Source organism: Trachurus trachurus, assembly GCF_905171665.1.
Source record: "Trachurus trachurus genome assembly, chromosome: 13".
NCBI classification, from domain to species: Eukaryota; Metazoa; Chordata; class Actinopteri; order Carangiformes; family Carangidae; genus Trachurus; species Trachurus trachurus.
In genome coordinates, this window is record NC_139892.1 from 28,500,649 (window position 1) to 28,514,023 (window position 13,375).

At 42.8% G+C, this 13,375-nt stretch overlaps 1 protein-coding gene across 1 annotated transcript in view; it reads right to left on the bottom strand.

The window, feature by feature from the left end:
• The window catches only part of robo1 (roundabout, axon guidance receptor, homolog 1), a gene marked incomplete at its 5' end in the record, with an annotated part of 220,431 nt that overhangs the window by 130,765 nt on the left and 76,291 nt on the right, over positions 1 to 13,375 (bottom strand). The window contains one exon of the mRNA XM_083984904.1: positions 11,341 to 11,430. Coding sequence (XP_083841030.1) covers positions 11,341 to 11,430 — 90 coding nt within the window. The remainder of the gene's footprint in view (positions 1 to 11,340; positions 11,431 to 13,375) is intronic.

Sequence of the window (13,375 nt, forward strand, 5' to 3'; positions counted from 1 at the left end):
CTATACAGCCTTTTATCATCCGAGCCCTGTCCTTGAGGAAGCATCTTTTTATTTATTCATTATGCTACTTTTCTTTTTTTTATGAAACAGCAACTCAAATTTGTAGTTTTTGTGGGCCGACAATGATCAGATAACTTTTATAGCTCTGTCCACCTCTTCTCAACGACCTCAACAGGGAAATGTAAACATATGGAATAGCATTTACTCAGCTGAGCCAACATTTATCCAATCTCTTACAACATATGGAAATCTGTCATTTTTAAAACTTCCTGTAGGAAGTAACTGTTGCGTGATTGATACACGCAGTCTGCAGGATACATCACGTCGAACCAAGGCTGCTTTGTCATGCAAGGAGGAGAGCCTCTTCCCTCGCTGTCACGGCTCGGATGTGCGGAGGAGGAGATGATTTTCAGGTGGGATGACAGATTGTTAACATGGGGAACACAAAAGCTGAGAGGAAGGGGCTGAGAGACGAAAAGTGATAGAGGAGGGGAGAGGAGGAAAAGACCTGCAGTCCAGAGGATGTCTGATCACATCGGTGTTAGTGTGTCACTGCTAAAAGAGGCAACTAATCATTTCTAATTGGTCGCTGAGGGAGTGATGAGGCTTCAGGAGCACAAACCATGTCACATCTAACTGCACATGCCCCTGTCATCAGAGGAAATGTACTAAGTTTGACTTGAACTGACTTTCTGCAATGTTTCTAACTTCAGACCAGCCAAACATTTGATGCATGTCCAAAAAACAAGATGGCTGGTGCTTAAAGTGACTGATGAAAGGTTTGATTAGCAAAAAAGTTAATCAATATGAAGTGCAGAGCGCACATCAACAGCGTTTGCCAAGGGCCAAATGACTGTGAGTTAAATTCAAAGCACAGTTGGAGTCGAACTAAACTAAAGCGACTTTAGACATTTCCACGTCAGCAGAGATTGAAAGTGAAGCGTTAAGTGCAGTCCTGTCATATTCCTGGAACGTCTACAACAGCAACCGCAGTGATTGTCGGACCATTTCTCCTTACCTGTCCACTGTGGACAATACTCTGGCCCTTCAGCTCCACAGCAGAGCCCAAGAATGTATCAGTCTGGGCAACAACCCAGAATAAATACCATTAACCCACTAAGACGAACCTCAGAAACGAGCCAAAAAGTCTTTTATAAAGCGGACAAGACAAAAAAACAAAGTCTCGTCACTGTCATATTGAGAGCATGCCAGAGGGGAGAGAGAAAAGGGACAGGCGATACAAAGCAAGTAAGATGCAAAGCAGAGTGTAACAAAACATAAACAGAAGAGGGAGAACATTCTTCTTCTCACTATAGCCTCTCTGTTTTCAGCTTTCAGACATGATAGAAAAAAAAAGACAGGGGTCCAATGAAAGAAAATGACAGCAAACTAAACAAATCTGTTCCTGTTCAGGGAATGCCCCCATGCATGACGCTGCTGCAAGAAATGTGAGGCGGGGGCGGAGTGGGAGGGGTGGGCGACACCGAGGAGAAAGAAAGAGAGAGTAGAGAGAGAGAAAGAGGGGGCGCTTCACAGGATGCCGCGACGAGGTTTGGAGCACAAAGCGGGATGAGGCGATAAACAGGCTGTTGCTTTTCCGCTTGCCTGCGCACACTGAATCCCCCTTTTTTCCCTGTGTCTTTTAATGGGCCTCACATTAGCATCTGTTTAGCGTCAGCCTCGACATGGCCTGTGGAGGCTGATTAAAATAACCCAGCTATCACATAACATCCTGGCAGCAACATCAAAATACAGTCAGTCGGTGGAACATTTGCGGCGGCGGCGGTGGCGGACGTTAGAACGGAGCTGGTGCACTGGAGCTCTGCAGCGCTGTTGTTTACTGGTTGCCTCTGTTTAATCTCTGAGCTCCTGTGAGATTGTGTTGCATTATGGAGAAATGTGAGGATTGTTATGTTATTCAACTCAAATCTCTATGCCATCACTATACGTACAGTGGCATACCAGACTGACAATATCTGAGCACAGTTAAACAAAATCTAACTATCTCTGTCCTTGAAGTACTCTTTTTTTGATTTTCTATTGAACGCAGCTCAGCCTTGCTCCTTCTCACATAGAAATGCACAATGGCAAAATGAAGCAGCATTGTGTTGCATGCTTAATTGGCTTAAATGGTTTAGAGACAGAAGAGCTTTACCGACCGACCGTGGGTAACGAGAGATTCTATTGTTCTTATCTCTGCTGGACCTCAGCCAATCACAAGATCCCGATCAAGAGCAAGAGCAAGAGCTCAAAAACCTCTTCATTATATCTAAGCGATACATTGCAACTGCATTATGTACAATGTGGTCCGAATAGTCAAGTGACTGGGAGAGTGGTCTTTTGGAATCGCCCCTGTGTTCGATGCTTCAGCTGCTAAGACTTAGTTTTTGAAAAAAGGGCCTTTTGTTCGGCTGTTCGGTGAGTAAATATTTTCTGGGTGTGCAGATGTGACAGCACTGACAGTGACAGCTGAAACAACTCAGTTAGTGTTCACTCAGAGGGAGCCAGGCAGCTACACACTCAGGACATTGTCACTAACGTAAAACCATACGACTGACTCTCAGATGTGGCTGAACCAGACGGCAGGCAGGGAGAAACGGAGGAAGAGCATCATTATAGTTGATAAAATACTCACACATTGTGAGAGTGTGTTCAAACCAGTTGCACAGTTTATCCACATTGAGTCAATTTCCCTTTTCATCAAAAACACGTTGTATTTTGAGATGATAACAGATTATCTGGAGCTCTGTGAGCCCGTGCTTTTGCTGCTCTGAGCTAAATATCAACGACAACAACTAACATGCTGTTAGTGTTGCTGCTAATAAAATAGATCAGTAAGTATGATGTTTTCTCTGCTCACTATTTTGGTTGGTAGCAAGGTAATATTTGCTAATTACCAGCTGAGGCTGATGGGAATTAATTTTGCAGGTGTTTGGTCGTAAAACAAAGACGAAGTAGCAGCAGATGGAGTCGGGCTGTCACTGAAGATCTATCGACAAACCTGAAGATCAATCCAATAGTTGTTTTGTTGTTTAATTCCAAACTGTCAATCAAATCTTAAATGAAAGGGTAAGGTGATCAACAAAGTCATTGGTATTCATTCTCTGTGGGTTATGGATGTACAAAATGTAATGGCACTAAATTGACACATTTCAGTCTGGGCCAAAGTGGCGCATCGACTGACCAGCCACAAGCGGACATTGTTATCCTTTCAACCACAAGCTACTGAGTTTCTGTGGATAAAATGTCAGTCGATGCCCAGATCAAACTACTCCCTGCAGCTTTTTTTAGGCTTACATAAACATTCCTAACTCAGATGTTTTTTTTTCCTTCCCATCATAGAGAAATCAATCAATCAAGTAAAAACACAAATTGTTCTTTCAATATAGACAAACTTCAACTGCAAACCCAAAGTGCCACAGAGCCGAGAATTGATGGGACATTCATTTTGTTTTTCTCAAAGTTACAACGTCCAGAAACTTTCCAGAACTGTACTTAGAATATCATTCTGCTGCAGTTGTGGTTTCAGTGAGGCCTTAGAGCCAGCGTCAGTGACTGATCTCTCTCCGAAGACCCTGAACTGAGAAAAATGCAAAGACGCTGCTCATGCTAGAAGCATTCCCCCGTCTCTCAAATGAAAAGCCTATTCTTTCTTTCTCTTTCCCCGGTGCGATCAGCTGCCAAAACAAACTGGCGCTGTGATGAATGTAATAAATATGATCGATGGGATATCTGGTGCTGCTGACCTCACACCACGCGCCAGAGTCCTGGGAGCAGGTGCTGCTCAGATTTACAGCGCCCCCCCCCCACCCACCCGCAACTCACACACACACAGACCCTCCTCAATCTCCTGATATTCTCCACTCTCTCACACAAACACTGAGCCCTGCTGAGACTGACTCACACTGCTGAGGCTTCACAGCCCCCCACAGCTCACACCGACTCTCAGAGAAACAGGCCTAACACTGGCCCCGCTCTGGCTGAGCGTCGACATGACTACGCATGAGTCATATCACCGCTAATAAAACGAGCAATGATTTTACAGATCATCAAGCCGTCACTCATGGCTGACAGTTATTGGAGTCATTTCTGCTGGGAGGAGCACACAGGGCTGTTGGTGAGGTGGAGGTTCTCTCCTCGTTTGTTTGCTCATAAAAAGGCCTAATTGATCTGCAAGCAAAGGCACCTCTGGAAAAGAACACATAAACCGCTCACGCCGTTTCATCAGGACTAATAACAGAGAAGCTGATGTGGGCGGGTTAAATAAAGAATCTATAATTTAGGAAGGATGTAGTGTCTATTACATTTGCAGTGAATTACATGAAGTGTATCATGATGATTACAACTTGGCTGACCATATCATACATGTGTTTAAATGCACTGTAAAATGTGAAAAGGACATAAATCATCTGGGCTGTATGGACAACACAGTATAAGGTAAATACCACTCTCATTTTTTAACAACACTCCGGACTCATTATTACAGAAATAACTAACTCTCTAGCTGATGAAGTTGTGGTTTGGACTTTATGATCCATGCCTTATGCCTCAAGACTTTTCAGCACAACCAAGCAGCTGTTCAGCTGCAGCTGTTAGACAACTAAAGTTACACGATATTAGTCTCAGTGGTGTTATTTAAGAGAATTATTATTTTTTTATTGCTCTATTATGCTAATACAATGTTGTCCGCACTAGTTTGCCTTCTTGAATAATTGGACACAATGTTCCTCTCATTCGCACTCGCTTTGTTGTGCGCATGTGCGATAAGTGTTTCCAGTGGGGGACAGAAAGCTTGTGTACTATAGACCTTTTCAGGTCAAGCTAGAATAAAAGCCATATATCTAGATATCATTAGACTTTTATAAATGTATTATCATTTGTCTGTGTTCATAATGGTTCCATCTCCTGTCTCTTTTGTTATGATTATGGGATGCGAGATAAATCTTTTGAGGTCAGTGTGAGTCATGTGATGTGATACTGAGTGTGACCAACATTCCCTCAAATGCACCACACTGTGGGGTGTGTAACAATAGCATCAGTAGCTAGAGGCTTGGTATTGACACTATTGTTGCAGCATGGAGATGTTACTCCAAACGCTGTATGACACGTACAACCAAAGTGTATGACACGTACAACCAAATGTATATGAGCTGATCAACAGAATTTGAACAAACCAAATCTATGTGTAAGTGTGATGATGGTAAGTAGGTTACCAGTGACAGCCTGTACGTGCATGACTCTGGTGCTGTGTGTGATACGTTTAATTCTCTCATCCTCTCTTTCAACACTTTGGACTGTTCTGCACACCACTGTAATACATGTTAGAGATAGAAAACAGAGAGGTCACAGATTACGCAGCAATTCTAAAATCAAGTCTATGTGAGCCACCAACTCCTGTTCAGTTACAAGAAGCCAGAGCATTTTCTTCTCTCCACTTTGAGATGGTGAACAGTGTAACCCATTTACATCCTAAGAAAACACTCATGCATTCATTGAGAAATTAAAGTGTGTTTGACTGGGCAGGAGCAGCTGATTATTAGCACTTATCCAATCTTCTTCCCAATTATCACGAGGACACTAGAAACGTGAATCTGAATATTCTAATTCAATTCTCACCTCATACTCTTTGTGCTTTCGACCTCTGCGTGCTTGTGCTAACTCCCAGCTCAAATCTTCAGTGCCTCTTGACCACATTACTCCACTCGCTATCCTGACAAGAATTGCTAATAGACCCATTTGTGGATCAGGGAGTTGAAAAGAGATTGGATGGGGGAGAAAAAAAAACAAAAAAAACCTTGACTGGCCTCAGCAGCACAGAGGCTGGGGAAGATGCATGCAGGACATTAGTGCACGGTTATAACTAATTATATCTCAAGTGAATTGCTCCTCCAGGCATGGCCAGGGATCTTTCTCTATTGTTGCACTGCTAGGAAATGAGTGCTGCTGCAGTGCTGGGTATAATATGTGGGAGTGAAGCTAGCTGGACATGTAGCACTCTCTGGCCTTCCTGTTTTAATGATTACCTGGGCACTAAGGCTGATGAGCATAAGTGAGGGTCGTGGAGACGTGACACGCTGATGCAGCGGTGACTCTTGGGTAATATATGTGGGGGTGACACTGTCAAGGAAATTGGTTTTTCAGGGTGGGGACTCAAGGCCAGAGCAACAGCCTGGTAATGAGAGCACAGGACGAATAGAGAACAGAGCTCTCCATCTCTCTCATGGAAAAGCTGTTAGTGCCATATATTAAGACACAGAGCACTGCACCTCTACCTCCACCTCAGAAAGGAGAGAACAGACAGCCTGTCCCCGCCCACTGAGCTACAAGAATAAAAGAAAAGAAAAAAAAAGCGAGGATACTGTTTAACAGCCAGCTCCTCTCTGAAGCTACACTTACGGCTGTTCATATTCTCATTGCAGTGAATAAATGAGTTGTGTCCCAATTCAGGGGCCTGTTTGGTGGTCTAAATCCGTGCCTTGTAGTTATCCTAATCTGTGAAGGCTGAACTGAAATGAGACTGTCTGGCATACAGAGGAGTTACCGAGTGCCCACCACTACAAATGTATCGCAAAGCAAAGCTCCTGTCGCCTAGCAACAATGACAACATGTACGTTTTTCTTTTTTCTTCACAAAAACTGGAAGTTTAAGGCCTATGGTTTTAATAGTTGTGCTGTTAGCTGTGGAACTGGGCAGAAACGCTACACTTAAATTCAAAAGTGGCTCTGTCTTGTTTGCTTTCATTACCAATGTGCAAAGAATCCTGGGATAGATCGCCATGAGGGATCCACCTGTTGGATGCTTTGTTGCTCAGGAAAAGAAGGCAGCATCGCTGCTGTGAAGCAATCAGCCTTTAAATGAAGCCTCCAAAGGGAGTAACCCCTGAACTGGGACACAGCTAGGGTTATATTCAACTTCCCTGTGGTTACGAATGTGAGCAACAAATTTAGAAAGCCAGAGAGAGCTGTTTTGTGATTCTTGTTCATCTTGTCCATGTGCCTGTGAAGAAACTGCTGATTTCTGATCAGCCAGTAACTCTGCAGAGCTCTTATAGAATCACAGTTCTCTCATTAAAGATGGAAATATGCAAATTTATGGTAAATCTAGGTCAGAAAACGGAATAAAATGCACTTGAAGAAAATAGCCAGTCACAAGAGAGGGAACTAAATACGGGGAGAAATCAGTTTCAGTGTCCGGTTGACAGACGTGTCTTTCATTATCTACAAATGAATCATTTCATTTATTTATTTATTTAAAAAGGACAGTTGACAGAATTGATGGACTTGTGAAGTTTGTGGTGTTTCCGAATGCCTTGTCCAATTCACACAAACAAATTCCAAACAATTTGAACAATAAAAATACATCCTATCTCCAAAATAAATTGTACTCAAGATCATCTATTTAATGAAATACATTTTTAAAAAGCTCCCTTCAGATATAAGTGGTTTTGCTTTGCATGTATTTACAGAATCTTAAATGTGTGCACAAGTGTTACCTGACATGTGTGGACTGTTTGAAATTGTTTTTAATGTTGTTGATTGTTTGATTTGTTTTTAAACTTTTATACTTTTACAAATATATTTCAGGCATTTCCATGGTTATGAAAGTGTGAAGACAAACAGAAAATGTGGAGAAGGAGAGTGTATGGGTTTGACCAGGGACTGGCAGCTCAGGGCTTTTACAACCATGTACTGTAAGCACACTCACCACTGAGCTGTCAGATCACCCCAAACGGTTTACTTCTATGTACCTGCCATATCCAGTCACACAGGCTTAACAAAAACCCATCACCCATTACCAACACTCACAACTGGCTTTGTTGATTGAATGTCGCTTCATATTGGATGTTGCATTCCATCTGAAGTATAAATAAGGCTTACTGCTAATGTATCCTTTGGTGAAAATGTGTGATGTGACAAAGTGTCAGCTGAGAGAATGGTGTCACACAACACTTTGTGCTCATAACGCAGTGATGGCAGACTGTGTTACTATACCAGCTAGAGGTCAGGATCAGCTGAGTGTTGTTTATGTTCTTTGAAAGACGTGTCATTATGCTTCAGTCTGGGATATTTTGGAAATAAACCAAAAAAAAGGTTTCACCTGTTCAAAGGAAAGAGGTCCAGAACTAGAGAGAAAAAGAGAAAAACATAACTGCCTAAAAATACATACTGACTGTCTTGTTTGTCTAATCCATCCCATGATCTTCACTGTATAATTACCACCATTAGGTTGCTAACACCAGTCTGGCACCTTTTCCTCAGTGAAATAACCCTACAGCTGTATGAAATATACCGTATTTTGGAGCAAGTGATGTCTTGGTATTGGACAATATTAAAACTGAATCATTTATATCCTGCCACGTCAACCAGCGCTTCTTCACTCAAGTGGAAATTAGTGTTGAGTGTTCATACTGTATGTGCCTATACACACAGGAGAAACCTCTGAGGGCGCAGGTGTGAAGAGGTTATCCAAGTTATCTGTATACTGTTTAATTTCTTTCACAGGCCGTGCAACATTCCCATTTCCACCAGGCAAAGTGAAGTAAGAGGCTGCACTGCACTGTGTGTGACAATAGATATTTATCCGCTATCTATCAAATCTGTGATTGGCTCAGCGGTATTAACCTCCCTAACAGCTCAGACTTGCTCTGACTCGTCTGTACCTCCGTCTGTACAGTGAATGGTGTGTTCTCTAGACATTCAAGGACGACCAGGTTTGAGGGAAGATAAAACGTGGTATCACAGCAGTCTGGTCTCTTTATTCTGTAGCCAATCAGTGATGACAGTGTGGCAACCTTCAGTTCCCTCACTTTCTCCTTATCTTTATTTCCATAACCTCACAAACAGAGCAGCCCTCTGAAGTTGCCGTCCTTTGTGATCTGTGAGAAACGCAATGGTCGCTGTCAGCGGAGAGCGAGGGTTAGAGCTCTGATGTGCTCTCTGAAGTCACGCTCAGCTTTAATGTCAAGGCAAAGACCTGTCTCCTCTGTGCGTTTGCCTGCCAAGCAGAGGATAGCAAAATGTAAGTGCAAGAGTTTTAGCAGGCCTCTCTAATCCACTGCCTTCACACAGGTCAGCCTCATTCATTATGAATGAAGTTTTGCACAAAGCTCTTTGATATCAGGAAACAATTTAGAGCTGGCTGAGAGTCAGTGTCTGAGGGGACCAATAAAAAACACTTCTAATGTATTGCAAATTTCAGGTCAGCATGTGGTTCCTTATAAAATTCACAGTGGATTGTAATCCCAGGAGAGTGTAAGACATTACAATGTCACTACTGTGCCAGCTGGTTTTAGTTTTATATGAATTCAGGAACATCAGGTTTCAGCACTGGTTACTTTGGTAAAAAGTTACTTCCTTCAACTTGACACACCTCTATCCTGTTTTTTCAGATGCTACAACAGCTTCACTTTGTGTAAACAGGGGAACTTACTCATAAATCAATGAATCTCCTTCTCCACGAAGGTTACTGAGATCACATGGCAAAGACTCACATGCAAACACAAGCCGGACCCTGAAAGATTGTTCACTGTAGCGTTTGAAGGTGCACTCCATTTTCACCTTCGCTAAAAACTGGCAGCTGTCAAGATTATGCTCACGTACCAGTCAGCGAGTCACGCTCCCTGAAAATGGAGTCCCTGGCAGCCGCCCACTTTATTCTATCAGAGGCAGACTGAGGTATTAAGGCACATTAGTCTCATTTCCAATTCACTGACTGGGCCAGATCGCTTTCCTTCATTTTCATGCACAGATGGGATTAAATGGCCAGATTAAAGATGAACTCCTGGCACTGTCCACCGGACAGATTTATCACTCTAAAGATGGACCCAAATGCAGTGAGGCAGATATGACATGATTTTCCTCTTAGACTCTCATTGAGAGCATGTGAAGTTTGTTAAAGTTTGTTAAAGGAATGGAAACTGTGGGGAAGAAATGCTGACTTTGAGTTTGAATTAAAGATTCAAGAGCTGATAGTAGTTTGGGCTCAAACTTTTGAAATGTTATGACATTATTGAAAAAATAAAAGACACAGTGCGATGCTGATGATAATTCTTTGGGTTTGTCGGCTATTATCTGAGTTTAAGGCAAAATAAACTCGAGCTGCCAAGCTACCGCACACAGTGGCGAACATCACAACAGGTTTGGACAGTTAATTTGGACTCTCTTTTTCTGCTCTTTTCTTGAAGCTGTGTGAGGTCCAGTAAATCACCCAGGGAGGCAGGTCTGCTCGCTGTGACAACACACAGAGAAAACTTCCCTCACCATTCTGGAGGAAAAGCTGCCACTCAAAAAAAGAAAAAAAGAAGAAATGAACAAAAACACATGCGTCATCACTTATTCTCTCCAGATTTTATTTATTTGTGTGTGCTCATCAGTCCCTGAGGTGAATACACCCAATTCCAGCTCTTTATTTCCCTGCAGAACTCTATGGTCTGAGTAGATATCAGGTAAATCAGCTGATGCACTTGAACTGATTCTTTGTGCCTCATTTTCCCCCAAAATTCTCCTCCAAATTCTTAGAAGCAGCCACAACATCGAGATTGTGTTGAAACATCCATTTGCCATGGAAACACATGTGGAAACTTGATGTCCAACAACACTGAGGCTCATTTCTTCTGTCCAAGACTTTTTAAATGTGGGCTGATGTCTGATTGAAACATGTAAACAACCGGCCCCTGAGTGCATTTTGTAATCACTTTGATTGCTTTTCTACAGAAATTACTTGTGTATAGCAGTTTTGTATAATTATTGAGATGCACAACACATGGTCTCTGATTATAGAGTGATCAGCATCAACATTAAAACAGGTGTCTGGTTTTAATGTTGATGCTGATCAATTTATTTGTTTTTGTCTGAGTCATGTCATGAAGCTGTGGAAATAACTCTTTAGTTCTGATCAAATTACTAATGATTAATGGTTCGATATAATGTTTTCAATAACCTAGTCATTTTTTTTAAACAAGAATCAACTTGTTTATGTGCTGCAAGTGTGTATCCAACAACAGCAGATCATAGATCTCCGTCACTCACTCTGACTGGAATAATCATTTTTTCCCCTACTCTTTCTCTCACACTCACAGAAGTCCAGAGATATGAAAAAAAATACACAATGTTTCCTATACCACACATGTAAACAAGCTGTGATGTCACAAAATAATGCCTGTAGGTAAAGACCTTAAACATTTAAAGATAGCACAGAGAAACTCTACATCTTCAGCAAGTGGAGGTGAAAACGGCCTCAAACTGTGAAGGTCAAAACATCCCAGTGAAGTCACAAATAAGCAACACATTTGTGAGTGGGAGGGGAAAAGTGTTAAGTGTCATGGGAAAGCAGCAGCGGTACCTGTGTAGCCCAAAGAGTTGTCTTCCTCCTGTTCAGTGGTGGGAGCTGGCGTTGCCTCTTCGTTGACCCCTTGCTCAGCGACTCCCATGTCTGTCAACAATAACACCACAGGGACTGAGAACCCAGAAATATTCTGCCCACTTTCCCCACCCACGGTCCAAACCTCTTGCCCTCTGCATCCTCGGAGCGAGCAGAGAGCGAACGCACTGAGAAGTGCCAGGTTACATCCAAATAAAATCTGTCTCTGGCTCCAAAATTCAAACACCCACATTGCAGTAAACAACCAAACATCCACAGTTGTGTATAAATTCAGTCTGTGTGTCTGGGGCAAACAGAATGATAATTTCAGTGAGAATCAGTTGTTGAGTATAGATCCATTAGGAGGACGTGCTGGTGCAGTCTCCAGGCTTCAGGCTCTCTCTCTCTCTCTCTGTGCTCAGCAGGAGGTTGTCCTGTTGTCCTGTGTGCAGCTTGAGTCTAAGTGTGAGGGTGTCAATAGCCATAAGTGGCTGGACCCCAAAGGGAACACATGGGCAGGACAGAGGAGGGGAGGGCCACTGCGTGATTGACAACGGCCACTCACAGTCCTGATGCAAATACAGTGATGCGCCATTAACTGCTAATCAGCTCCTTTTGATTCAGGTTGGTCTTTGTGCCTGTGTCTTCCTCAGTGTGACAGGTTGAGCGTGTGTGACAGGCGGCGTGAGGGCGGGACAGTGGGAGGGGGGCGAGGAGAAGAGAGGCCAACAGGGCTTGGGGTGTATGTGGCTTATAGGGGGAGATGTCTGGCCAACTGTGCCCTTATGATGGCTCTGTGTGAAATAAATCAGACTCAGCAATGCCCTTTCTCTTTGTGGGCCGCTGACAGGGGGTTAATGTGGGCAGGGAGGTTGGGCTGGGGAGGTAAGAGGAATCTTAATCAAAGTGCATCCAACCCCTTTAGCTAACTGAGTGGCAGTCTGTCGGAAGTATCTGCTTCCTCAATGAGATCTGGCATCACTTCTGATAAATAGCAGACGGGCCGACAGAATTGTTCATTGGAGAGTACTTTAGATCACCGGAGTGTGAAGAAGAGGGCGACCCATCATTTCATCTATCCCGCCCACCATTAGAGAATTGACAGCGTAAATCAAAGGGGACTTTTGCAAACACAGTGATGACCCAAATACCCCATTTCATAACAGTTTTGGACACATTAATAACAGTAAAAACAAAAAAATAGTGATCACGTCTCCACTGCTGCTCCTGTAGTGCTGCAATTAATGTAACGGTTAAAGGGCCTCATGCTGAGCCAAAGCTATTATCTGGCACTTTGCTCTGCCTATCTGTTTACCCAAACAGCAGCAGTCTGAGTGACAGCGCTACAGGAGAGCAGGGCCTCTGTGTCACACTGAAACAACCATGTTGGTTAGTCAGGCACATGCACATGGAGGAAGTTCGGCGATGACACACACAAAACATGAAATGGAAACGTGCTTGAAATGAAGAAACACACGCATCAATCAGAGTCTGATGTTCGGCCTGACACTTGCAGAGTGACACCAGCGGGATGTACAGTATGTGGTGCTTTCAAACTGTTGTAAACAGACAAATTAAACTCAAATGCAACATCTGCTTCTGTCAAAACAGTCGTTTGGCACTGACAGCAATTACAGGCTGCGACAAGTATCAAAATACAAATGTGTTACAAACAAGGAGTGCTCTTTCTTGAAACAACATACACAGACTTTCACTGACATCCATTTACCGACTAAAACCAATAAACAAGAGGTGCATGTCTGATGATGTTTCAACAACATCATCAAAAAAACACACAACATATATAAGCCTATACACTGAACATTCAAGTTCATTTTTGATTTCTGGACTGAATAATAATATTTGTCACTGTCCTGTAAGAACCTTGTATCTATCTACAGAGCATCAGTTTTACATGAGGTGAGAAAACACACGTTTAAAAACGGGCTATACAAATAAAATTGCCTTGCCTTGCCTAAAGACGGCTTTATCATAATTAATACTATTAGGACAAAAT